The sequence below is a fragment of the Mustela nivalis genome, assembly GCF_964662115.1.
Source record: "Mustela nivalis genome assembly, chromosome: 2".
Taxonomy (NCBI): Eukaryota; Metazoa; Chordata; class Mammalia; order Carnivora; family Mustelidae; genus Mustela; species Mustela nivalis.
This window is the reverse complement of record NC_139021.1, coordinates 157,082,410-157,107,057: the sequence shown is the minus strand read 5'-3', so window position 1 is coordinate 157,107,057 and position 24,648 is coordinate 157,082,410. Positions and strand designations below refer to the sequence as shown.

The 24,648-nt window shown below is 41.1% G+C and overlaps 1 protein-coding gene and 1 long non-coding RNA gene across 2 annotated transcripts in view; one reads left to right on the top strand and one right to left on the bottom strand.

Annotated features, from left to right (window-relative positions):
- Positions 1 to 22,493, top strand: LOC309860301. The gene is made up of 2 exons (XR_014309304.1): positions 1 to 346; positions 20,731 to 22,493. It is a non-coding gene; the product is annotated as an uncharacterized lncRNA (long non-coding RNA).
- PI4K2A (phosphatidylinositol 4-kinase type 2 alpha) overlaps positions 1 to 24,648 on the bottom strand; it is a 30,405-nt gene that overhangs the window by 2,429 nt on the left and 3,328 nt on the right. Inside the window, exons 2-8 of the mRNA XM_082722172.1 lie at positions 19,926 to 20,126; positions 14,613 to 14,744; positions 14,103 to 14,256; positions 7,794 to 7,855; positions 6,257 to 6,356; positions 5,214 to 5,347; positions 4,644 to 4,703 (exon numbers count right to left, since the gene is read on the bottom strand). Of these exons, the coding sequence (XP_082578298.1) occupies positions 4,644 to 4,703; positions 5,214 to 5,347; positions 6,257 to 6,356; positions 7,794 to 7,855; positions 14,103 to 14,256; positions 14,613 to 14,744; positions 19,926 to 20,126 (843 nt within the window). The remainder of the gene's footprint in view (positions 1 to 4,643; positions 4,704 to 5,213; positions 5,348 to 6,256; positions 6,357 to 7,793; positions 7,856 to 14,102; positions 14,257 to 14,612; positions 14,745 to 19,925; positions 20,127 to 24,648) is intronic.

The following is a 24,648-nucleotide window of genomic DNA, read 5'->3' as shown; positions in this document are numbered from 1 at the left end:
AGGAAAAATAAGATCAGTGAGAGAAAGACCAAGGCATCCTGGTCTACCTCTGAAGGATGACCTGCTGATAGAGTGCTCCCATAAATCAATACAAAACTAAACACATTAATGGAAAATTATACAAATAGGGTGTTTCCAAAAGTAGAATATAAGGGGCAAAATATAGAAAATGGAAATCTCTCTGGTCATTTAAAAAATGCAAATTTTTTTTTTTTAAATCAAAACCTCCCACTTTTTGCCCTTCTTATTAGTAAGGATACAGAAGAAGAAGAAGATGAGGCCTCAGATTTGAGGAGAGTTCAGAGCCAGGCTATGGGGCTGGACCCTGGGCCAGTTCTTCAGCAAGGTAAGTGGATGATAAAGGCTTAAAAGTGAACAGGCCCTCTGAGTGTGCAATTCCATTTATAGGAACTAAAGCAGTAATCTTATATATGCATAGTTTCCACGAATAGAGTGCAGTACTGTTTATAACAGTGAAAATGGTATAAACGCCCAAGAGTATGGGATCAGTTAACGATCTAAGGGATAAGAAACAGCAATTAAAAGATCTATTTTATTGGCATGGAAAGCTGATCCTGATGTCAACAGACAGAAAAGGAAGGAGACAGGAGCCAGTATTATAATGTGACTCTACTTTCATTTTCTGAAATTCTATCTTCCAATCTACCTATCTGCAGAGAAGAAAAATTCTGCAAGTTGGCAGTGATTATCTCTGGGTCAAGAAATTATAGGTGATTTTTATTTGCTCACTGTTGTTTATCCTATATTCTCTGATTTTCCTGCAAAGACTATGTATTTTGAAAAAAGCCAGCATTTCACTTGGCTTGTCTCTCAAATGCTGTCTCTTTATCAGTTTTTTAAACTTAAGGAAAAGTTAAAAGATAGTATAGAGAGTTCCTGTACACAATTTACTCAGTTTCCCCTAATTTTAAATTTTCACGTAACTACAGTCCATTTACCAAAATTAAGAAATTAACACTGAAACATTACTATTAACCAAACTTCAGACTTAATTTAGATTTCATTAGATTTTCCAAGACTGTTCTTCTTCTATTTCAGGAGCCCATTCGGGAAGCCACATTGCATTTAGCTCTTTACCAACTTTTGTCCATATTTTACAGATATTTAAGAAATGTGTTCATGGGAGGGGTGCTTGGCTGGTTCAGTGGGTTAAGGGTTAAGTGTCTACCTGGGCTCAGGTCATGACCCCAGGATCCTGGGATTGAGTCCTGCATTGGGCTGCCTGCTCCAGCAGGATATCTGCTTCTCCCTCTCCCCAGCTGTGCTCTCTCACTCTCTCTCTCTCAAATAAATAAATAAATAAATAAAATATTTTAAAAATATATGTATATATTTTTACAGGAATGTTTGTCAAAATTAGAATCACCACCATTTATCTTCTCTGATAGGACAGTACAAAAATGGAAGTTGTCCTATGATAGCCTATACGCTTGCTTGCTTTTTAAAAGTTCCCTCCTTTCTTTCTTCCTTCCTTCCTTCCTTCCTTCCTTTCTTTCTTTTTAAGATTTTATTTTTAAATAATCTCTACACCCAACATGAGGCTCAAACTCACAACCCCAAGATCAAGAGTCACATGCTCTACCAACTGAGCCAGCCAGGTGCCCTGATGAGCGCCTTCTTTAAACTACTGAAGATTTTCCCAGCCAGGCCACTGACACAGGGGAGGGTAAGCAAGGCTGCACCCCCAAATCACACAGACACATAGCCCTCAAGCCACAAATATCCTTGTTCTGCAAATGCTGCCCATAAAGAGGCAGAGATACACCTGAAACAGAAGGGGGAGGTCTGAAGTGGAAGCTACCAGTAATTATTTTTTTACTTAATTGTTTTGGTATCTAATAGAATCCTCCACTGCTTCAAAACCTTTGAACACAAAACTCAGGGTAGAGAATGAAAAGGAGGTTCAAATGGAATTGGAGTGAATTGTGCAGGAGACTACCCAACTTAAGAGGATGTTAAACCTGTCCTGGCTGGTTCTTCCTGTGCTTCCTTTTGTTCTTTGGGTTACAAGCTGCCTCTCATGCATGCTCTAGCGGTAGGGGTAAAATGTCAAATTATCTACAACTTACTTTCTAAAGATTTGGTCAAAAAAAATATATCGATCAGGGGCGCCTGGGTGGCTCAATGGGTTAAAGCCTCTGCCTTCAGCTCAGGTCATGATCACAGGGTCCTGAGATCGAATCCCGCATTGGGCGCTCTGCTCAGCAGGAAGCCTGCTTCCCTTCCTTTCTCTCTGCCTGCCTCTGCCTACTTCTGATCCCTGTCAAATAAAATAAATAAAGTCTTTAAAAATATATTTATATATATATATATATATATATATATATATATATATATATATATATATATATAAATCTACCTAGGAGGAGACAAGTTACACAGGTATATTAAAGAGAGAAATTACAGGGATATATAGAGATAGATATTATTCCGATAGATAATTGGCAGATAAACAAGCAAATAGAGGTAAAGCAGGCATGGCTGACTAAGTATAACAACTGGTGAATCCAGGGAAAGAGTCTACTCTTTACTGAAGCTTTGAAATCTTTCAAATTAAAAAGCTGACGAAAGATTGATAGCAGGCATATAATGCTAAAGGATAAACATTGTCTTCAAATATGCCATTTAAAGAGGCTTTACCTCAGTCTTGGCACTCTTTCTAACACCTGGTGTGACATCTTTACAGTTAGTAACAAATTCTGTCATCCAACTCCATCTCTCTGGGAGTTCGGACTCTTCCCCTCTGGCTCAGGGCCCTCATACAGGCACTCCGTGGTTAGGCTTGGATAGGTAAAGGGTTGTGACCTCCTTTCCCTGTGGCAGGTCAGGCGTCTGGAAGGCAAAGGCTTGTTCTGCCTAGGCGTGTGACTGGTAAGCTAAAAAGGAGCTGGATGCTCATGAAGCTTCCGGTGTTTCAGAGGTAGGCACTCCAGGTTAAGAGACCAAAAGGCCCTCAAAGGACATTAAGGACATAAAACAGAGAGAAAGAAAATTACACTCTCCCACCCCTCTTTTGCCACTCTAGATAACATCCTTAACTGGATATAAGAGAGGAGGGGTGCTATGGTTTTGACAAGGGAATAAGATGGAAAGGGATTAGGGAAGATAGTACAACAGGGACAGAGGCACAGCCTGCATAAACTTGAGAAGAAGTTCATTCCTTTATGCTGAGTTCCATAATATCACAGTACATTATGTGGTTTTTAAGGTTTCCAAATATCCTGCCAGCTTAACTGCGCCCTTACATGACTTGAGAAATGTAGGAAGGCCACGTTACTGATATGCAGTCAGCTGTAACAATTGCAGCTCTTAAAACCTTTGTATGTCCCATTTCCAAGGAAACATGGACTCAGTAAGTCCAAGAGTTGCTCTCACCAGAACCCTTTACCAAAACGGTAGGCAGAGGTAAATGCCTAATTACAACTAGAAGGACCTTCCTATCCTTTAAGGAGGTGAAAGCTGCTTTATCTATACACCAAATCATAAAACAGCTAATGCACACTGAGAACTTCATCATGCACTACTCCAAATCATTTATTTCATAATAACCCTATGATGTAGGTGCTATTATTAACCCTAGGTCACAAATGGAGAAGTTAAAGGAAGGAGAGATAAAGCAACTTCTCCAAGACCTCACAGCCAATAAATGACAGAACCAGAATCCAAACACAGGCACCAAGATCAGTGTGTGCCCCTTAACCACTAGGCCATCCCAGATCTCTTTAAAGTGATAAGAATGTCAGTGCCCTACTGAGTTTTAAAACAATTTTTCAGGCATAGTCTTTACTATATTTTGGAAGATCAACAGTGCCCTAGGAGTTTCTCTAGCTCTTTTTGAAGGTGAAGTGGTGAGAGAAGAAATAATATGACTTGTAGGGGTGCCTGGGTGGCTCAGTCATTAAGCATCTGCCTTCAGCTCAGATCATGATCCCAGGGTCCTGGGACTGAGCCCTGCAATAGGCTCCCTGTTCGGTAGGAAGCTGGCTTCTACCTGTCCCACTACCCCTGCTTATGTTCCCTCTCTTGCTGTGTCTCTCTCTGTCAAATAAATAAAATCTCCAAAAAAAGAAATAATATAACTTGTAACCATGATAACAAAAATTATAACCACAGCCAATATATGAGTACTAACCATGTGCTAGGTAATTGTCTTTACTAAACACTTAATATGCATTATCTTATGTAATCTGCTGCCCAGCTCTGCAAGGTGTTATTATTGTCACATTTTATAAACAAGGCAGCAGAGGCTCTTGCTCAAGGACACAGAGCTTGTAAGTAGTGAACAAGTCTGACTCCAGAGGCTAGCTCTTAACTACCAAAGCATATGGCCTTCCTTGAGCAACTTGAGGACAGGGGCCACTGGGTAAATTTACCAATGAACCACCCAGCAACTGGCACAGAGCTGAGCACATAGTGCCTCACCAAGCACTGGATACCATGGAAAAGGTGGGAGATTTGCAAGAGCTCCCTTTCCTCTCCCACATGCTACGACAGAGTCATAAGTAAGTAAGGCATAGACTCCAAGGGTGTAAAACACAAGCTTTACACATTTACTCAACATGAGCACATGACCCTCCCAGAGAGATCCCAGGGATGACGCCAGGAGGAAGTCCCAGGCTTACCTGTCCCCGCATGACAGCAATCTGCTTATGGAACTGGCCCCTGTCGAAACCAGGATCTTTCTGCAAAAGGGCAGAGATAGAGCCTTCATGAATCCCTCAGAAGAACCCATTTTCTTCCCCTAAACAGAAACTTTCTAATAAAGAAAAGTTACATGGAGCTTATGAGGCTTAGTGAAATTAACTACCACCCCAAGAACTTTGTTTCACAGATGGGGAAAGGGAACAAGTAAATATCTTGTCCTGAGTCTCATTATTATCTGATTCTACAGAACTCCAGGCTCTAGTGCTCATTTGCCAAGGAGAGCTCTGTAGACAGGGTGCAGCCCATGACACACAGGATAAACCCACGGTGATTCACCACAGCTGTCAATTTTTTTTTTTTTTTTTTGTCCAAATTGTCCCAAACCAGGTCTTGCTGTCCACATGCGGGAATCTTGCTTACTCTTCATTGGCTACCACAGGTCAGAGGAGTGTTAGCCATTTTCTCTTCCTTGTATCAGGAGCCATTAGAAAAGCCATTAGAAATTCCTTCTTCCATATAGTTATAAGGCTGAGGCTCCCAGGGCTAACCTTGAAGAGTTCATACAGGTCCTCCTCCAAGTCCTTGACGAAGTTAGGGTCCGATATCTTTGGAAGAATCAGATCTTTGATCTCCTGAGAGAATGGGACTTTTGCCTGGGGCAACCATGCCCAGTAAAAGGGATCTGAAAAAAAGAAAAGCACAAAGCAAAGCTGCCCATCTATGTCCTCCACCTATCACAGCACTGCAGAAGGCAGAATGCCCCTCTCACATGATATACAACAGGAAAGAAAATTACAAGGGATGTAAATCCTAAAGGCTATAGAGTAGAGGAATTAGGATTCAAGGCCAGGACCGCAGAATCCCAGAGGTGGTGCTCTTTCTCAGACATTACGTGACCTTCCAGTGACTTGCCAATGAAGACATTCAGATGCTCCTTCTGAGAAGACAGACTGTACTGCAAAGGGGCTAATGACTTCCTACTTGTATCTCTCTCTCTTTCCAAGAGTTTCTCCATTATTAACAGTACAGGGGCTGACTTCCAGGATATCAACAAGGAAGACAGAACACTGACAATAGCTTATATTTAGAAACACAAATGGGATAAATAAGATAGTCCTCAGAAAGAATGAGAAAAACAAAAACGAAGATGAGAAAACTCAGCTGTGTGCTTTTTTTTTTTTTAGATTTTATGTATTTATTTATTTGACAGGCAGAGATCACAAGGAGGCAGAGAGGCAGGCAGAGAGAGAGAGGGAAGCAGGCTCCCTGCCGAGCAGAGAACCTGACGTGGGACTCGATTCCAGGACCCCGAGATCATGACCCGAGCCGAAGGCAGTGGCTTAACCCACTGAGCCACCCAGGCGCCCCAGCTGTGTGCTTTTAATAGGAATAATGTAAGGTAAAAATGACAATAATACTTTGCATTTTGCAGTACTTGCCATATGTCAGCTACTGTGCTAAATGCATGAGCTGCATTATTCCATCAATTCTTAAAGCAATCCTGTCATAGAAGTATTATTATCTTCACTGCATAGATGAGAAACTAAGACTGAGCAGGAAAAGAGCCAGACCACAGTGGTCTTAGACTTACATGCCCTCCAGGAATCAGGATGCTTCAGGGGGAAAGCCAGCCCATTGTCTATGGCAGCCACCTTGATAACAGGCTCCTTCACCACCACCCAGTCTGTGTCCTAAAGAGCAAGGAAAGAGTAAATACTTGGGGTCCCACCTACCTCAAGCCCTTTATAGTAGTAGCAGAGAACCCTACCTCAACCCCCACAGGCACCAATCCTTGGTCGACCTCTGACTAGTTTCCACAGCTCCTAGTCTTAGGACATTTATGGCACCTCTGATTTGGCCTATTCAAGGGTCTCAGAGTCCCTTATCTTAGGAAAGGTGCACTTCCCCAGGAGCTGCCACAGCCCTTGGTAAGAAGGAAACTGACAATAACAAAGATAACTCTGCACCTTTCCTCCTAGTGAAAGGCAGTGAGAGTCCTGAGACTATGAAAAGAAAAAGGAAAAAGCAAATCATCAGCCAGCCAAGGTCCTTTTGTGTAGACTTTGACCAGATGCCACTTCACTGGTGACCACATTTTCCTGTGACACAACAGAACCATGGAAGATAACAGCTGGCCGCTCTTGCACAAGAGTCTCTTGCCATTTCAGTGATAAGGGAAAAGGACAAGGCTGATTGCAGAGTAGGGCAGTCTACCTATGAGAGCCCATCAGACACTCTCGTGACTGTTTGGCTCCCTACTTCAGGTTCACAAGTGCCATCACAGAAACAGGATATGTGGGTTGAGGATACCTGCATCAGAATCCCCTAGGATATCTTATTAAAAGAATGAAATCTTGAGTTTTACCCAAGGCCTAGTGGGGAAAGGCCCAAAGAGTTTGTACTATTTTTAGTCAACTCTTCAGATGATTCTCATGTACCAAATATGAGAACCACCATTAGAGAAGGAAGTAAAAACACTATGAGAATGTGTTAACCCATCTATTGTGGTAAACATTTTGCAAAATATACATGCATTAAATCACCACGTTGCACATTTAAAATCTGCACAATGTTATATGTCAGTTCTATTTAAATAAAGCTGGACAAAAAAAAACACTTATTATAAAGGATGAAAGTCAACCTTACTCTCCTATTCTAGGTAGCATTCCTACTAATTCTTTAAAATGTGCAGACTGAGCAGGAATAGAAAAGCATGATAGAGGATGAAAGCAATGAGAAAGTAAGGAAAGTTGCAGGAAGCAGCTTTTTCTAAACTGATGTTCTATGGAATTGTCTATTATGAGAAAAGTATTCTAAAAAAGATTAGAAATTACTGGCCAAACAAAATTAAATAGATTCATTTAATGGACTACTTCTCAGACCAAATATATTTGGTCTCAGACCAAATATATCCAAATATATTTGAACCCTTCTTCATTCGGTATCTATGAACATCATTCAATAAGATACCACTTAAAAAACAGATGGAGGGAAAACTCTATCAAATATTAACCCATCAATTTTAAATACATGTGCTATCTAGATTCTTCTGAATCTATGTGACTTAATCTCTGATTGTTATGTGTTTCTGTATTATGCATACACACTACCATAGATCAACCTCTTACCCGAGAGCTAGAACTATCCATTGGACAGTCATATTTAATCAGCCAGTTGTCATTGCCTCGATCTGTGAACAGAAACATGGAGTTAGAAAAAACTGGGGTGACTTTCACGTTCAGTCATGATGGACTACATATTTTGGGCACTTGGTCCAATCACTCTACTGAGAAAACTATAAAAAACTGATAAATTTTTTTTAAAGATTTTATTTATTTATTTGACAGAGAGAGACACAGTAAGAGAAGGAACACAAGCAGAGGAAGTGGAAGAGGGAGAAGCAGGCTTCCCTCTGAAAAGGGAGCCCAATGCGTGGCTCAGATTCCAGAACCCCGGGATCATGACCTGAGCCAAAGGCAGCTTAACGACTGAGCCATCCAGGTGCCCTAAAATATTTTTAAATCTCTTGAAGGTATTGGAGCCTTTAACAAGACCATTAAGAGTTAAAGTGTTGAGACTTGGGGGAGAAAGGCAATTCAGACAGGAAGTCCATTATTTGTGGCTTCTTTTCTCCTAGAGCACCTGCTGATAAAGAGGATGAGAGGTGCAACAGTGTTCTAACAGCCTTGTGGAGCTGGGAAGACAAAATCCTAGTTCAGTGACTGATAAGGGAAGGAGACCATGGTAAATAACCCATGCTTTGGGTTGAAACCTGACCCACTACACCTTGGAACTAAGCAGAGTTTCCCTTCAATACCTGGAACTAAAGTGACTCTGGATTGCTGGTACCCCTCGCTGCTTGCCACATGCAAACAACTTCTACACAGGACTCTTATCAGCATCCTAGGCTTCCAAATAATTCTACGATTTTTGATATATAACATCTGACAATCAAAAATAACCAGGTATATAAAGAGATATAGTGACACGACTAAAAATAAGAAGACAGAAAATTTTTAAAAACCTACAGGGATTCCAAACAATGAAGATTTAGACGCTAAAATATTCAAGATAAAATCCTTGATATGTCTAAGAAGATAAAAAGCAAGATTAAGAATAGTACCAGAGGGCACCTGGGTGGCTCAGTGGGTTGGGCCTCTGCCTTCGGCTCGGGTCATGGTCTCGGGGTCCTGGGATCAGGCCCCAAGTCAGGCTCTCTGCTCAGCAGGGAGCCTGCCTCCCCCCCCCTCCCCGCTTGCCTCTCTGCCTATTTGTGATGTCTCTCTCTCTGTCAAAAAAAAAAAAAAAAAAAAAAGAATAGTAGCAGAGAACAAAAGAATCAATAAAAAAGAATCATACAGAAATTCAACAACTGAAAAATTTAGTTACAAAGTTGAGAAATCTGACAGATGAGCTTAACAGTAGATTTTGCCAAAGACAGAAATAATAATCTGAAAGGTCACACAAAAAAAGAGAAGAACAAAGCACCCAGGAAAAAAAGTGTTTCTAACAACATGTGATTGGATTCTCTTCTGAGAATGGAGAAAAATTTGGGCAGAAGTAATCATTTAAAGAGAGAACAGGGGCTCCTGGATGGCTCAGTCAGAAGGGCAGGTGACTCTTGATCTTGGGGTCATGAGCTCAAGCCCCATGCTGGGTATAGAGGTGCATGTTAAGTGTTTTTAAACTTAAATAAATAAATAAATAAATAAATAAAAGAGAATAGCTGAGAATCTTCCAAAAGTGACAAAGGGTATCGAACTACTGATTCAAGGGAAATTGTGAATCCTTAACAGGATAAATACAAAGCAAACTACACCAAGCATATTGCAGTAAAAATTCTGAAAATCAACTACAGGGAAAATCTCAAAGGAGCTGGAGAAAAAGAGATTACCTTCAAAGAAACCACAATAATACAGGGACAACTGACTTCACAGAAATCATGGGAACAAGAAGACAACGGAATGGATTTATTTAACTAAACTGCCAGTTCCAAATTCTATACCCAGCATACATAGCCTTCAAAAATGAAGGTGAAATAAAGACGTTTTCAGACAAACAAAACTAAAATTCGTCATCAGCAGACTAGTATTAAACTTTAAGTCAGGGTTGGGTGCCTGGGTGGCTCAGTGGGTTAAAGCCTCTGCCTTTGGCTCAGGTCATGGTCCCAGGGTCCTGGGATCGAGCCCCGCATCAGGCTTTCTGCTCAGCGGGGAGTCTGCTTCCCTCTCTCTCTGTCTGCCTCTCTGCCTACTTGTGCTCTCTGACAAATAAGTAAATAAAATCTTTAAAAAAAAACAAAAAAAAAACTTTAAATCAGGGCACTTGGGTGGCTCAGTTGATTAAACACCTGACTTTGACTTGGGTCATGATCCCAGGATTCTTGGATCTGGCCCTGCCTCAGGCTCGCCACTCAGTAAAAAGTCTGCTTTTCCCTCTCCCTCTGCCTCTTCCCCTGCTTGTGCTCTCTTTCTCTCTCTCAAGTAAATAAATAACATCTTAATAAAATATGTATATATGTTCTCTAAGTCAAAGGAAAATTATCCCCAACAGAAGCTTGGACATATAGGAAAAATTTAAAGAGCAATAAAATGGGTAAATATGTTAGTAAATCTAGATAAATATTAACTTTGTTGTGGTATGATAATTTTTTTAAGTTATCTTGTAGGGACACACACTAAATAATTATGAATAAAATTAGATCTGGGGGCGCCTGGGTGGCTCAGTGGGTTAAAAGCCTCTGCCTTCGGCTCGGATCATGATCCCAGGGTCCTGGGATCAAGCCCCACATCGGGCTTTCTGTTCAGCGGGGAGCCTGCTTCCTCCTCTCTCTCTGCCTGCTTCTCTGCCTGCTTGTGATCTCTGTCTGTCAAATAAATAAATAAAATCTTTAAAATTAGATCTGTAATTTACTTTAAAATAATAAAAGAAGAGGGTGCCTGGGTGGCACACGTTGTTAAGCGTCTGCTTTCGGCTCAGGTCATGACCCCAGGATCCTGGGACCAAGTCCCACCTTGGGCCTACTCAGGGAGAGGCCTGCTTCTCCCTCTCTTATTCCCCTGCTTCTGTTCCCTCTCTTGATGTCTCTCTGTCAAATAAATAAAAATATTTAAAAAGATAAATAATAATAAGATAAGTAAACAGAAATGTGAATGGGATAGGATTAGTCATGGACTGATAGTTGTTATGGCTGGAATGACCAGTGCCTACAGGTTTCATATATGCTCAAACGTCTCCATAATTATTATTAATAACAGTAATACTAATGACAATATCACCTTATGGTTTTACAAAAAAGTGGTTAAACATATGTACAAACATACAGACACATATATATACATACATGCATATATAACTAAAATGTATGATGCTAACAGTACAAAAGCCTGGAGAAGCTAAGGGTTTCTACCAATTAGGTTTTGGGAAATCAAAAAGTCACATGATAATCTTTAGACTAACCATCAAGAGAAAAGACAAAGCATTTAAACTCCTGAGCTAGAAAAGGGGAGAAATGAAATATTTACAAAATAATTCAAGATTTTTATTTATTTATTTATTTATTTAGAGAGCATGTTTGAGCAGGGGGAGGGGCAGAGGGAGAGGAAGAAAGAATCTCAAGCAGACTCTGTGCTGAGGACGGAGTCTGACATGGGGCTCATTCTCAAGACCTTGAGATTATGACCTGAGACGAAATCAAGAGGTAGACACTTAATCAGATGAGCCACCCAGGTGCTCCTAATTAGAAAACAAGGAAGAAAAGAGATCATAGGAAGGAGGGGCGGGGGAAAAAAGACAAGAACACAAAATAGAAAGGAAATAATAAGATCGTGGATGAAAATCCAAATATATCTGTATGTACATTATAGATAAATAAACTAAATGCTCTAAAACTAAACTACAAGAGTTGTCTCACTGGATGAATAGAACCGATAACCATTTAGCTATTTAGTTTAATTGAAAAAAAAAGACTGAAATTGCTAAAATCAGAAATGAAAGTAGATCATTATTATCAATTATATCAAAATTTTTTAAAAAGGATTATAAGCGGGGTGCCTGGGTGGCTCAGTGGGTTAAGCCTCTGCCTTTGGCTCAGGTCATGATCTCAAGGTCCTGGGATCGAGCCCCGCATCGGGCTCTCTGCTCAGCAGGGAGCCTGCTTTCCTTCCTCTCTCTTTGCCTGCCTCTCTGCCTACTTGTGATCTCTGTCAAATAAATAAATAAAATCTTAAAAAAAAAAAAAGGATTATAAGGAAGTACTATAGGCAACTGTATGGCAAAAAACTGGATAACCTAGATGAAATGGCCAAATTCCTAGAAACACAAAATCTAAAGACTACACCATGCAGGGGCGCCTAGGTGGCTCAGTCTGCTGATGTCCAACTCTTGGTTTCAGCTCAGGTTGTAATCTTGGGGTTATAAGATGGAGCCTGTTTTGGGCTTCGTGCTGGGCATGGAGCCTGCTTAGGATTCTCTCTCCCTCTTCCTCTCTTCCCCAACTTGTGTACACATGAGCACGCCCCCTCTCTCTCTTAAAAAAAAACAAAAAAACAAGGGGTGCCTGGGTGGCTCAGTGGGTTAAAGCCTCTGCCTTCAGGTCAGGTCATGATCCCAGGGTCCTGGGTGAAGCCTCACATAGGGCTCTCCTCTCAGCGGGGAGCCTGCTTCCCTTCCTCTCTCTTCCTGCCTCTCTGCCTACTTGTGATCTCGCTCAGTCAAATAAATAAATAAAATCTTTAAAACAAACAAACAAAACTAAACTCTCACAATAAAACCTAATACAAAACTATAGAAATCAAAATAATGTGGTACTGGTATAAAGACAGACAGAAACAAATGAAATACCATACAGACATAAACCTTTGCATATATGATCAAATGGTTTTTGACAAGGGTGAAAAGAACCTTCAACGATGAAAAGATAATCTTTTCAACAGATGATGCTGGGAAAACTGAATATCCACATACAGAAAATGAAGCTGGGCCCTTACCTCACACCATATACAAAAACTGACTCAAAATGGATCCATGACCTAACTCTAAGACCAAAAATTATAAGACAAAAACACAGGGCAAAAGCTTCATGGCATTAGATTTGGCAATAATTTCTTACATATGACACCAAAGGCACAGATGATAAATTAAAAAAATAGACAAACTGGACTTCATGAAAATTTAAAATTGCATCAAAAGATACTATAAACAAAATAAAAAGGTACCCAACAATATGGGAGGAAATATTTGCAAATCACGTATTTGATAAGGAATTAATATCCAGAGTATATAAAAAACTCCTATAACTCAACAATAAAACAACCTGATTCAAAGATAGGAAAGAAGTTGAACGGACTACAATGAGAGACCACAGTACACCTATCAGGTTGGCTATGAGTGAAAAACAAAACAAAACCCAGAAAACAACAAGGGTGATGAAAAGGTAGAGAAACTGGAACCCCTGTGCGCCACCAGTGGGAATGTAAAACAGTGCAGCCATTGTGGAAAGCAGGATGGCAGTTCCTCTAAAAATTAAACATAGGTTAACCATATTTCACTTTAAAAAAATTAAACAGAACTACCAGCAATTCCACTTCTGGGTATATACTTAAAAGACATGAAAGTAGTGTCTCAAATATATTTGTACACCCGTGTTAAGCAGCATTAGTCACAAAAGCTAAAACATGGAAGCAATCCAACTGTCCACTGACGGATGGATAAGCAAAATACAGTATATACATACAATGTACATCCAGCCTTAAAAAGGAAAGAATTCTGGATGCCTGGGTGGCTCAGTTGGTTGGACGACTGCCTTCGGCTCAGGTCATGATCCTGGAGTCCCGGGATCGAGACCCGCATCAGGCTCCCAGCTCCATGGGGAATCTGCTTCTCTCTCTGACCTTCTCCTCATTAATGCTCTCTCTCACTGTCTCTCTCTCAAGTAAATAAATAAAAAATCTTTAAAAAAAAAAAAAAAAAAAAAGGAAAGAATTCTGATATATGCTGCAATATGAATGAAGCTTAGGGTCATATGCTAAGTAAAATAAGCCAGTCACAAAGTGACAAATACCAAATGAGTGCATGGATATGAGGTACTTAAAGATAAAGCTGTCCTGGGATAGTCTTGCTACTATGAGTGACTAGGGATCAAGAACAAAAGTACTCTTGATGTCGCTTGGGGAGAGCCAATGTGTCTTCCGTCTGAGATGGGGAAAGAGGCTAAGATAAAACGTTAGTAACTGCTGGCTCCAGGACTCACCACCTCTGGTAACTACACAGAGTGTGCCTGAACAAAGTTTGTCTTGGAAAAGTATTTTCAAGGCCCTTCTGACTTAGGAAAGCTTCATCCCAAGAAGGCACTCCGGTGTGGAGCTTGGCAAGCCCCCAGGCCTCTGCGCACCTCCCGGTGGTCCAGCACGGGCCCGGGGCTGCCCAGCGCTGCTCACCAGTGTTGCGGATGATATAGTCCAGCACCACCAGCCGCTCGAACTGCAGCAGTAGCTGCCGGTTAGTGTTCTCCGGGAGAGGTTCTGCTTCGAAACGCCGGAGCCAATAGTCTGCATCTTTGTAGCCTTCAACAAAGAGCTGGAATGAACCAACCTGCAGCCAAAGAGGAGGAAAAAGGTATCTCCCCACTGTTCAAGTCCAGAGAGCCCACAAGTAAGCCAGGTGGCCCATAATGCCCTGTGGCGTTTATATCAGAAAAAGGTCATGGGATTCCCCATACAAATTCAAGAAGCCCATCGAAATGGGCCGGAGGAGTAAAGTGAGAAAGTGAGGGGCTCTGTTCTCTGGAGAATTATTCCCCAAACCTTAGGGCCTCAGAAATGAGGGAGACAGGAGCCTCAGACATATTCATACCTATAGACAAGTCTCTAGGTGCCTTGTTTCACCACTGGGATAGTCACACCACACACATCATCACCTTGCCCAAGCCACACAGGTGCTGGGTATACCTTTGGTGGTAGCCCGATGCGATTAAACCGCTGCCCAACTTTTGGCACTTTCTCTAGCGCAAGCCGCTTGCCCCTGGACTTCACTCGGTCAATGGCACTATAGTTGAAGGTATCGCTGGCCAGGTACACTACCTAGAGTGGAAAGAGAACAGATACCTAGGTTACAGTTGAGTATGAGGAACCATACCACTACTGCACAGACTAGCTGGATACTCACCAACACTGTTCCTCTTCCAGTGGATGCATAAGGAATGCACTCCTCGGCCTTCCTAATATGAATAGTTTAGGCCAATGCAATGTTGACAAAGCGATGTATGTCTATCAGTTCCAGGGCTGGCCCCTAAAATCTCCCATTATCCTTAGTTCACACTCCCCAATCTGTGTAGCTGGAAATGAAGGGCTCTGAGATGGCAAAACCACATCACAGAAAGATCTTACATTTCTTGTCACTACACAGAGGGAGTGACACGGGATCAGGGAGAGCTGCCTGACTGGCACGAATCTAGGATGTGAGCAAAATCCATTAAACCACCGAGATTCAGGAGTTGTTACAGCAGCTAGCATGAGTTCTCCTGACTAATAAAGCCATCTCCTAGGTTGGGAGAAGAGGACCCAATGCCTATTTTCTCTCCAGATAAAAACAAATTGCAATTTACTCTATATCCTTTTATTTCTTTTGAATTCTGCACTATGTGCAATTTGTTCACATTTTTAAAAATATTTATTTATTTGACAGAGAGAGACAGCGATAGCAGGAACACAAGCAGGGGGAGTGGAAGATCGTGAAGCAGGCTTCCCACTGAGCAGGCTGCCTGATGCGGGTCTTGATCCCAAGATCATGACCCGAGCCAAAGACAGACACTTAATGAATAAGTCACCCAGGTACCCCAATTTATTCACATTTTAAAAATAAACATTAAACATTAAAAGATAAACATTAAAATGGGCTTTAATCTTTACTGAATTGCTATATATATATATATATATTTACTGAATATGCTATATATATACTGAATTGCTATATATATAAAATATATATTGTCTGCAAAGATTATATATGTATATAGCAATATATAATATATATATTTAGATATAATATTTTATATATTATATACATTATATACAATATATAGTCTGCATAGATTATATATATGTATATAGCAATATACATATAGATTATATATATATATAAAATATCTGTGCAGACTATATCTGTAATATTACACAAGAAACTAGTACTGGAAGCTGCCTCTGAGGAAGGAAATGGAGTGGCTGGAAGGCAGAGGTGGGAGAGACGCTGAATTGCTCTTCTCCGTTTACCCTATTGTGCCTTCTGATCTCCACACCAGATGCATGCATTGCCTACTCAAAAAAACATTTTTTTAAAAGATTTTTTTTTTTTTAAAGATTTTATTTATTTATTTGACAGACAGAGATCACAAGTAGGCAGAGAGGCAGGCAGAGAGAGAGGAGGAAGCAGACTTCCTACTGAGCAGAGAGCCCGATGCGGGACTCGATCCCAGGACCCTGAGATCATGACCTGAGCCGAAGGCAGAGGCTTAACCCTCTGAGCCACCCAGGCGCCCTAAAAGATTTATTTTTTTGAGAGAAAGAGTGAGCATGAGCAGGTTAGAGAGGCAGAGGGAGAAGCAGAAGAAGTGGAAACAGGCTCCCAGCTCCCTGCCCAGGACCCCAGGATCACAACCTGAGCCAAAGGCAGATGGCTTTTGGGTGGCTCAGTTGTTAAGCATCTGCCTTCAGCAGTCCCGGTTTGGGCTCCCTGCTTGGAGAGAAGCCTGCTTCTCCCTCTCCCACTCCCCCTGCTTATGTTCTCTCTTGCGCTGTGTCTCTCTCTGTCAAATAAATAAATCTTAAAAAAAAAAAATCATTACACTTGATTGTCAAATTGTAGTGATATCACTGTAATCCGTAGATATATCCATTATCATCCATAGATATATCCATTATCACCCTTATCACACCGTCTTGTGATTATCCACTTGTACATCTAACCCCTCTCTCTCTCTCTCTTTTTCTTAAGATTTTATCTATTTATTTGACATATAGAGATCACAAGTAGGCAGAAAGAGAGAAGGAAGGAAGCAGGCTCCCCGCTGAGCAAAGAGCCTGATGCGGGGCTTGATCCCAGGACCCTGGGAACACAACCCAAGCAGAAGGCAGAGGCTTTAACCCACTGAGCCACCCAGGCACCCCTCTAACCTCTCTCTTAAGACTAAAGAGATCTGGGGAAAAAGAGAACATCTTACTTTATGCATATTAGCAGCCTCAGTATCTACCATAGTGCCTGGCACATGCTCATTAAATATTTATTAAGTGAATGCATGAATGAGTTATAAGCTTCTTTCAGAGAGAGCAACATGAGTCTCAGCATATAAAAACTAAAATCAGATTTAAAAGAAAATTCTTTTTTAAGCCTTGCAAAGTTCATTACAAATAACTAATTATTGTGCCTATGACTCAGAAAGAGGGATAGAATCATTCCCTCCCTCCTCTCCGTTCATCTGTCCATCCAAAGTTAATGCAAGTGTCTACAATGGATGTGCTAGGTATAGTAGGTTGGCACTCTGTGCCCAGGAAACACATGCACAGGAATTAAGGAGAAAAAAGCCTTTCCTAAGAATATCTTGCCAGTTTCCACAGTGAAAACCCTCACTCTCTCAAGCAATAAACCACCCATTCCCCCCCACCCAGATTTATTTTCGATCACTCTCTGTAACAACTCGCTTTTTTCTCTATGACTAATGAAACTATCATACCCCGAAATCTCACAGGAACAGAGAGCAGAAAACAAGCTATCGAGTGAGACCTGAAGCCTTACTATTTGAAGCTCCATCATAACATGAGCCCGGTTCCCACAGTGACAGCTGCTCTCATCAACTGGATAGACTCCTGTCACAAAGGTGGGGAGGCTGGGAGGGGAGATACGTCCTTTCACTATTCTCCAGCAGCTATAGGTTAAACTTGCAAGATTCTGTCTCATCTCAGTCTCATGGAAGATGAATATTTTGTTGCTTTGATGCAAAAGATCATCAAGCCACATTAAGATTCTCTAACAGGGAAAAAGGAAGAGCAGAGATGGGGAAGAACAGGATCCTGGCAGGTGACATTCTGTTATGGTAAGAATGGTCATAAAAGTACCACAAGCTAAGACATATGGAGCATTTACATTGTGCAAAGGCACCAGGCAACGTGTTTTACATGGATTATCCTGTGTAATCTTAATAGCCACCCCATAAAGTAGGAACTATTTATAACCCTATTTTTATAGTGAGGAACCGAGCAGGCAAAGCGTGTGAGACTGTCTTAAGTGATTTGCCAAGGGTCACTCAATAAAGAGCTGCAGAGCCAGAATTTGGACTCCAGCCCTCATTCCTAGGTACTACACTCCAAAAGCACAGGCAGGACAGGCACAAGGCCCTGTGCAGACTGCTACTTACCGTAAAGAAAGGCAATTACAGCAATGAGCACAAGTATTTAAAAGAATGTTTAGAGTCTAGGAAGGGCCTAGTAGGAGGAATTCAGGTTAGGCAGGAGATCTTTGGAGCGTTAATTATCATGCAAGACATTCAAGTGTGCTATTTAACTCTGTGTACAGACAGAACAAAAGCGTAAAGGTAAGAATGAACTGTATAAGGCCAGATGCCAGTGGGAGCTATAAGTCAACACTCTCCCAATAGATTTGAGTTGGGGGATCTCTAGGATTGTCCCTCATGGTTTGACATTCACTCAGTCATTCGGCTGGCACTTCCGGAATAGTTACTATAAAAACAGTACTCTGCTTGGGGCACCTGGGTGGCTCAGTCAGTTTAGTGTCCGACTCTTGATTTTGGCTCAGGTCATGATCTCAGGATTGTGGGATTGCACTGAGCATGGAACCTGCCTGTGATTTGCTTCGCAAATCAACCCCACCCTCTGTCTCACATGCATACTCTTTCTCTCAAAACAAAGAAACAAACAAACAAAAAACCACAGTACTTTGCTAGGGGCTGAGAATAAAAGGAAATTTCAAGAAGTGGTCCCTGACTTCTACAAACTTACAAACCAGCTGGCTTATTGTTTGGAGTTTGGCGGTAAAAGAGCAGTTAAACAACCAAAACAATCATAATTTCTCTAAAATACCCTGGGAAAACAGAAAAAAGAGGTTTGAAGGGAAGCTCCTGTCTGCTGACCCATCTCTTTGGCCAGAGTCTACTACCTAAACCTGCAAAGAAAACCTCAAGCGGGGGTCTTTAGTCTATTGGCATGGTCTCTACAAGGCCAAGGAATGGACTCCAAGCAATCCATGAACCATCTCCGTGAAATTATATGCAAAACAACAATTGCAAATATATGAATTTTTTCTGGGAGTGAGATCTCCAGCCTTCATCAAATTCTCAGAGGATTAAAGCCCATAGCTACAAAGATGCCCCTGCAGCCTTAGGGCAGCAGATCAGAGCTTCACCTTAAGTTGTTACTAAATCTCAGGTAGCCACACATACTAAATGGGTGATGATGTGTCCTTGAATGTTCATATGCTGACCAGCAGGCATTCCTTCCCCTCAAAACCTTTGGAAAGTTCCACTGACACCCTGTAGTATAGGGGCTCTTCACCTGGCATCAGTAAACTTCCTAAAATGTATGCAATCAATTCTGTTATTTCAGCATACTGGGGGGGTGGTAGGGATTAGAACCTAAGCTAAGTCTATCATACATATAAGGTGTGTGCAAATTCATTCTAAGTGTGGATTTACCTAGATCTGGGACCCCAATTTTGTTATGTTCAGTTAAGTACCAGTCTCCCATAGCATAAAGATTGATGAGAATTCCAGGTCAGTTCTCTGTACATGTCCAAGCCTTTACTTTACTTTACTTTAACCCTCAGCCCACCCTAGACTCCTTCCTGCCAGACTTTACTTTAGTGACTAGCTAACATCAGTTAGTCCGTTTTAGAACATATCTAAATCAAGGAATAGCTTGGAAATTTAAGACAACAAGCTACAAAAGTAGCCAGATTTCTAACCAGCTTGCAGTTTACCTGGGACCAAAAGACCTGGAAAACCCATAAATATGCACCAGAGGGTCAGTGAATTTCCGGAAATTGTATGCAAAACTTTTACGTGTATCCTTCTCAGGATAGCTTCCATCAAATCATGAGCCTAAACCTACCACCTTCCCTCCAAAAAGGCTGAGAGCCCTAGATTCAGGGCATACATAGTCCTCCTTAGACCTAATAGCTCGGTTAACATGTAGCAGGACTTAGGCCCAGGAAAACTCTGGATAGGGATCAAGGCTCCCTGGTGACAGGTCACTGACCTTTGTACGGGGTACAATGTTGAGTTCCAGTTTTTGGTCCACCAGACTGGCCCCTGCCTCTGAGAGATAGCCCTGGTTGAGGACAAGGCAGTCACGGCCAAAGCAGCAGGGACAGCATAGCTTCTGCAGCCATTTGGTCCACTTAGGATTAAGGTGCCCATATGGCTCTTCATTCTTGGGTTTGAAGACAGCAATGATCTTCTACAGAGAGAAAAGAAAAATAGGATGTTAAAGGCAAATTAATTAAAGTGGGTCACAGACCAGGTCAGCAGGACTCTAGAAAGAAACGAGAAGGCATAGGAAGACAATCCTTAAAGACAGACACTGGCTTCTCCCCAGCTTGTAAGGGAAAGACACGGCTCATGTGTGCAGCTAACTGTCCCACTGCCAGAAAGGGCTGTGGCCAAAGAAGATGCCATGCCTAGTATACATGGTAAAACAGACTTTAACACCATCAAACCCCAACTTCCAAGGTGAATTCATACAAACTTGTTCTGCAACAATTAGGTAAAGGCTCAAAAAAGTATCAACTGAAAGGAAATTAGTAAGGTATTATGGAATGAGGTTAACTCCATCAGTGTTTGACTTCCTCTATCAGCCTTACTATCCCACTCCCCGGGTGTTAACAAAATCTTAAAAATAAAAAGTTTAGGAATGACAAACTAAGAAAGCAATGGAAGGGAAAACTCACAGCAGGAAAAAGAATCTGCCACCTGATTAGAATTGGGTTCTTTTAAGTAACTCTGATAGACAAGAAATCAGGACATGAGAGGCCTCAAAGACTAAAACCCATCTTCTCTTGCAGGTGAAAACTTAACCCTCAGAGGTTCTTAGAAATCCGGGATGCTGCTGTAACCCTGAAACAATGGGCCTCCCTTCTGGAGTCTTCTTCCCCAGGCCAGGCAGGCCTCGATGGTTATTTCACATTTGTCTCATTCCCTCTAGTCCCCAAACTGGTACTTTCAAAGGAAGAAAAGCAAATATGCTATCCAAGTGATTCATCTTTGTATCATATGACTCTCCCTCTCTCTCACTCCACAGCCAACTCAAGCTAGTCTGGGTCATAAGACATTTTCCTGTGGGTGTCACTTCCTGACAGGCAGGTCACAGCAGAAAACATACGCCCATCTGCCTGCATTAAGTATATGCTCATATTAGGAATTGGCTAGATGCATGTCTCCAAAAATAATTGGTCCTTCTTGAGGCTAGTTCAAGTCTTACAAGAATCTGAGCGGACTAGAAAAATACAGAACTCTCCTCCCTCCAAAGGAATAATTTTATTTTAAACACAAACAACCTTACTGATTCACTGGGAAAAGTCAAGTGCTTAAATTCATAACCTAAGTCTTCAGAATTACCTTTTTATCCAAAATGTCTAGCAATCTTTCTGTCTCTGCCCCAGGAACCCTGAGCTCCAAATCACACAGCAGCAGTAACAAGGAGTTCCTGTCACTCAGAGAATGACCAATGAGTCCATGATAATGCTCTAGAACTAGACAATAAAACCACGGACAGCTTGAGTCCCATGCCACAACCTGAGTCAGTTCAACTGAGGTACAAAGTGGAGTTCGGCAGGCCGGTTCCCAGTGGGAGGAAGACCAAGACAACCCTATTATGGAGGCTGAAAGACACTAGGACTGAGGCTTAAATACCTCCATTAAAGAAAGCAGAACCTGAAGGCCAAGATCACAGCCAAAGTCTCATTTACAGACTCACCTCTCAAACTTCGCCATTTCCCTCTGACAGGAGAATTGAAAAGCATCCTGAGGACTGTGAAAGCATTAGTGATCATCACTACCTCAGTATCACACAGGGTTCATTAAATAATAACGTCTGGACTGGACAAATGGAGCTACTGTAGTGTGAGAAGGATGGAGGAACAGAAAGGTATTAGGCAGAAAGGGAGACAAGTGCCCTTTGGGACTAAGCATGGCCTTCAGTTCAATTCAGTTCTGCTAACGTGCTCAGTATGTCATTTGTATAAGACAGTATGTGAGCACTGCAGGTTTGCTAGCTGATACAAGACACAGCCTCAGGCCTAATTTCCAAAGCTAATATGAACTTCACATTTTCAGCTGTATACTTAAGACTATTCTAGAACCAGTTGAATCAGAAAGGCACCCCACCATTATTTGGTTGAGAAAGAAAATGTCTACTGCCTGATTTTTCTCTCTCCTCTCTCTTTACTCTACTTTCAATTCCTTTCTTACATTTAGTTTGCAGTAAGCTTCTATTTGATGCCGATGTTTTTCAAACACCTTTCCTTACCACCCACTGACTAACCTTCCTTTAATGAAGGGGCTGAGGTACAGGGAGCTTAAGCAGCAGCAGCAATGGTGCTTGGGATCCAAAGAGAACTGCACAGGAATCAAGAGGCCACTTACTCACTGGCAGGGGTCAAAACCCACAACCAAATTCTGGGACCGGAAAGAAAAAGGGTTTCTCTATCTAGCAGCCCCAAGGAGGAGGGCATTATGCAAGGCTAAAATTTAAGATAGTTCAAGCACATCACTCATATTGTACAGTGAAATACCCAGAAATAACTTCTAATAAAAGTTTTTTCTTTTTAATTTGGTAAACGTGAAGCTGATGATTCTCTAACATTTTGGTCTGAAGATTCCTTTAAACTCTTAATTATTAAAGATCTACAAAACTTTTGTTTATGTGGGTAAAACCTACATCTGCTGTATTACAAATTAAAACTGAAATGTTAAGACTGTTAATTCACTTAATAAAAATAAACCTAATATATGTTAATATAGATGTTATGTCTTTATGAAAAATAACCATTTTCGGCACGGGTGTGTGCTATGATGAGTGCTGTGAAGTGTGTAAACCTGGTGATTCACAGACCTGTACCCGTGGGGCTAATAATACATTATATGTTTATAAAAAATTATAAAAAAAAGAAATATAACCATTTTCAAAAACAATTTTTAATGAAAAGGGAGGCACTCTATTCTAATTTTGCAAATCTCTCTAGTGTCTGGCTTAATAAAAGGCAACTGCATTTTCACATCTTCCTTAATATTCAATCTGTTTCAATATCACATATCAAGTAGCCTCTGGAAATCTCTACTACGCACTCATAAGGAAGTGAGAATGAAAATGGCACAGTCTTAAAACGGCTAGAAAAATAATTTTCACTGTGCACCCCTAAAAAGATGCCTACAGGTCTTACGGCCTCACTCTGAGAACCCCTATATTCTGTATTAACAGCTAGATAGAAATAGCACTCCTATTTAGGCAAAGAAGCCTTACTTACATATTAACTCTTAGAAAAGAGAGGGATGGGTTACTCCAAATCTATTAGGCCCTGAAAGAAGATGGGATCCAAATAAAATGCAACAGAAGAGATTTAGCCTGTATTTATTTTCCTATCCACTGTCAATAACCCAACCTGTCTCAACCATTACAACTGGTGGCCTAGGAAAGGTCCCTAAAATAGGCGGTAATGATGTTTAAAAACCTCAAGAAGTACATCTAAATATGACATACAAACTTGACTACCTCTTAACATTCTAGTTAAAAAAAAAAAAAGTTATTCTTGGGGTGCCTGGGTGACTCAGTCAGTGAAGCATCTGCCTTCAGCTAAGGTCGTGATCTCAGGGTCCCAGTAATTGAGCCCCAAGTTCGGCTCTCTGCTCCATGGGGAGTATGCATATCCCTTTCCCTCTGTGCTTGCACGCGTTCTCTCACTCTCTCTCTCAAATAAATTAATAAGAATTAAGAGAATTATTCTCTTTGCGATCTTTATTCTTTATTGGGCTATCAGTGTTGCTCTCAAGCATGTGTAAGGACATCAGAATTTCTTTGGAGGGCACAGGTAGTTGAAAGAAGTACACTCAGTATTACATACTAACACAATTTTATATTTGAAAAATGAAAAAAAAAACCTGTACAATATTCATGACAAGGTCTTGATGGATAAGTATTTTTAAAAGACTGCAAATTACTGATATAAGTCCTAGTTCCTAAAACATATAAGCAGTATCTGTAAAATTATGAAGCAGACACCAATTAGCATTATCTATTAAATTACTATTCTCAGCGTTCATAAAATCATCATCTCAAAATTATACTACTTTTGCTTTATTCAGTGCCATGTATCCAAGAAAGGCTAATCCAGAGGTCGGTGGACATTAACCTAACAAAAACCAAAATACTCTGAGCTCCTGCTAAGCACCAGGAACTATGCCAAGGGGCTCTCATGTGTGCTACTGCATTTAATCTTCTTAACCAATTAATGAATCACATGCTATTCTATGATTCTTGGCAATATGAACATATAGTATTACTAGCCTCACAAAACAGAAAATGCTCAAAAAATATTTTCATAGGTGACTGAGCATAAGACCAGAAAGCACAAGAATGCAAGTGAGGAGGGTAATATGAGCACTCTCTACCATGCTTTCTGATCTAGCATTTTCCATCTTACTTGTCTCTAGGTCCCCACTTGCTTGCCCTGAGGGAGAAACCATCCTAAATTGGAAAATGAAATCAGGGCTATTATCTTCAAGAACCTTCCATCCTCTTTAGCTCCAAAAGCAGCTCTGGCAGAATCTGCTGGTTCCTCCAATCTCTGTTCCCTCTTCTTCCTTGGACGTGGGACTTCGCATTTTTAGTGAGGCAAAATAAAGACTACAGTTCCCAACCACTACTGCCATTAGATTCTGGACAACAGAATATAAAAACAGTCTGGTGAGACTTCCAGGAAATATCT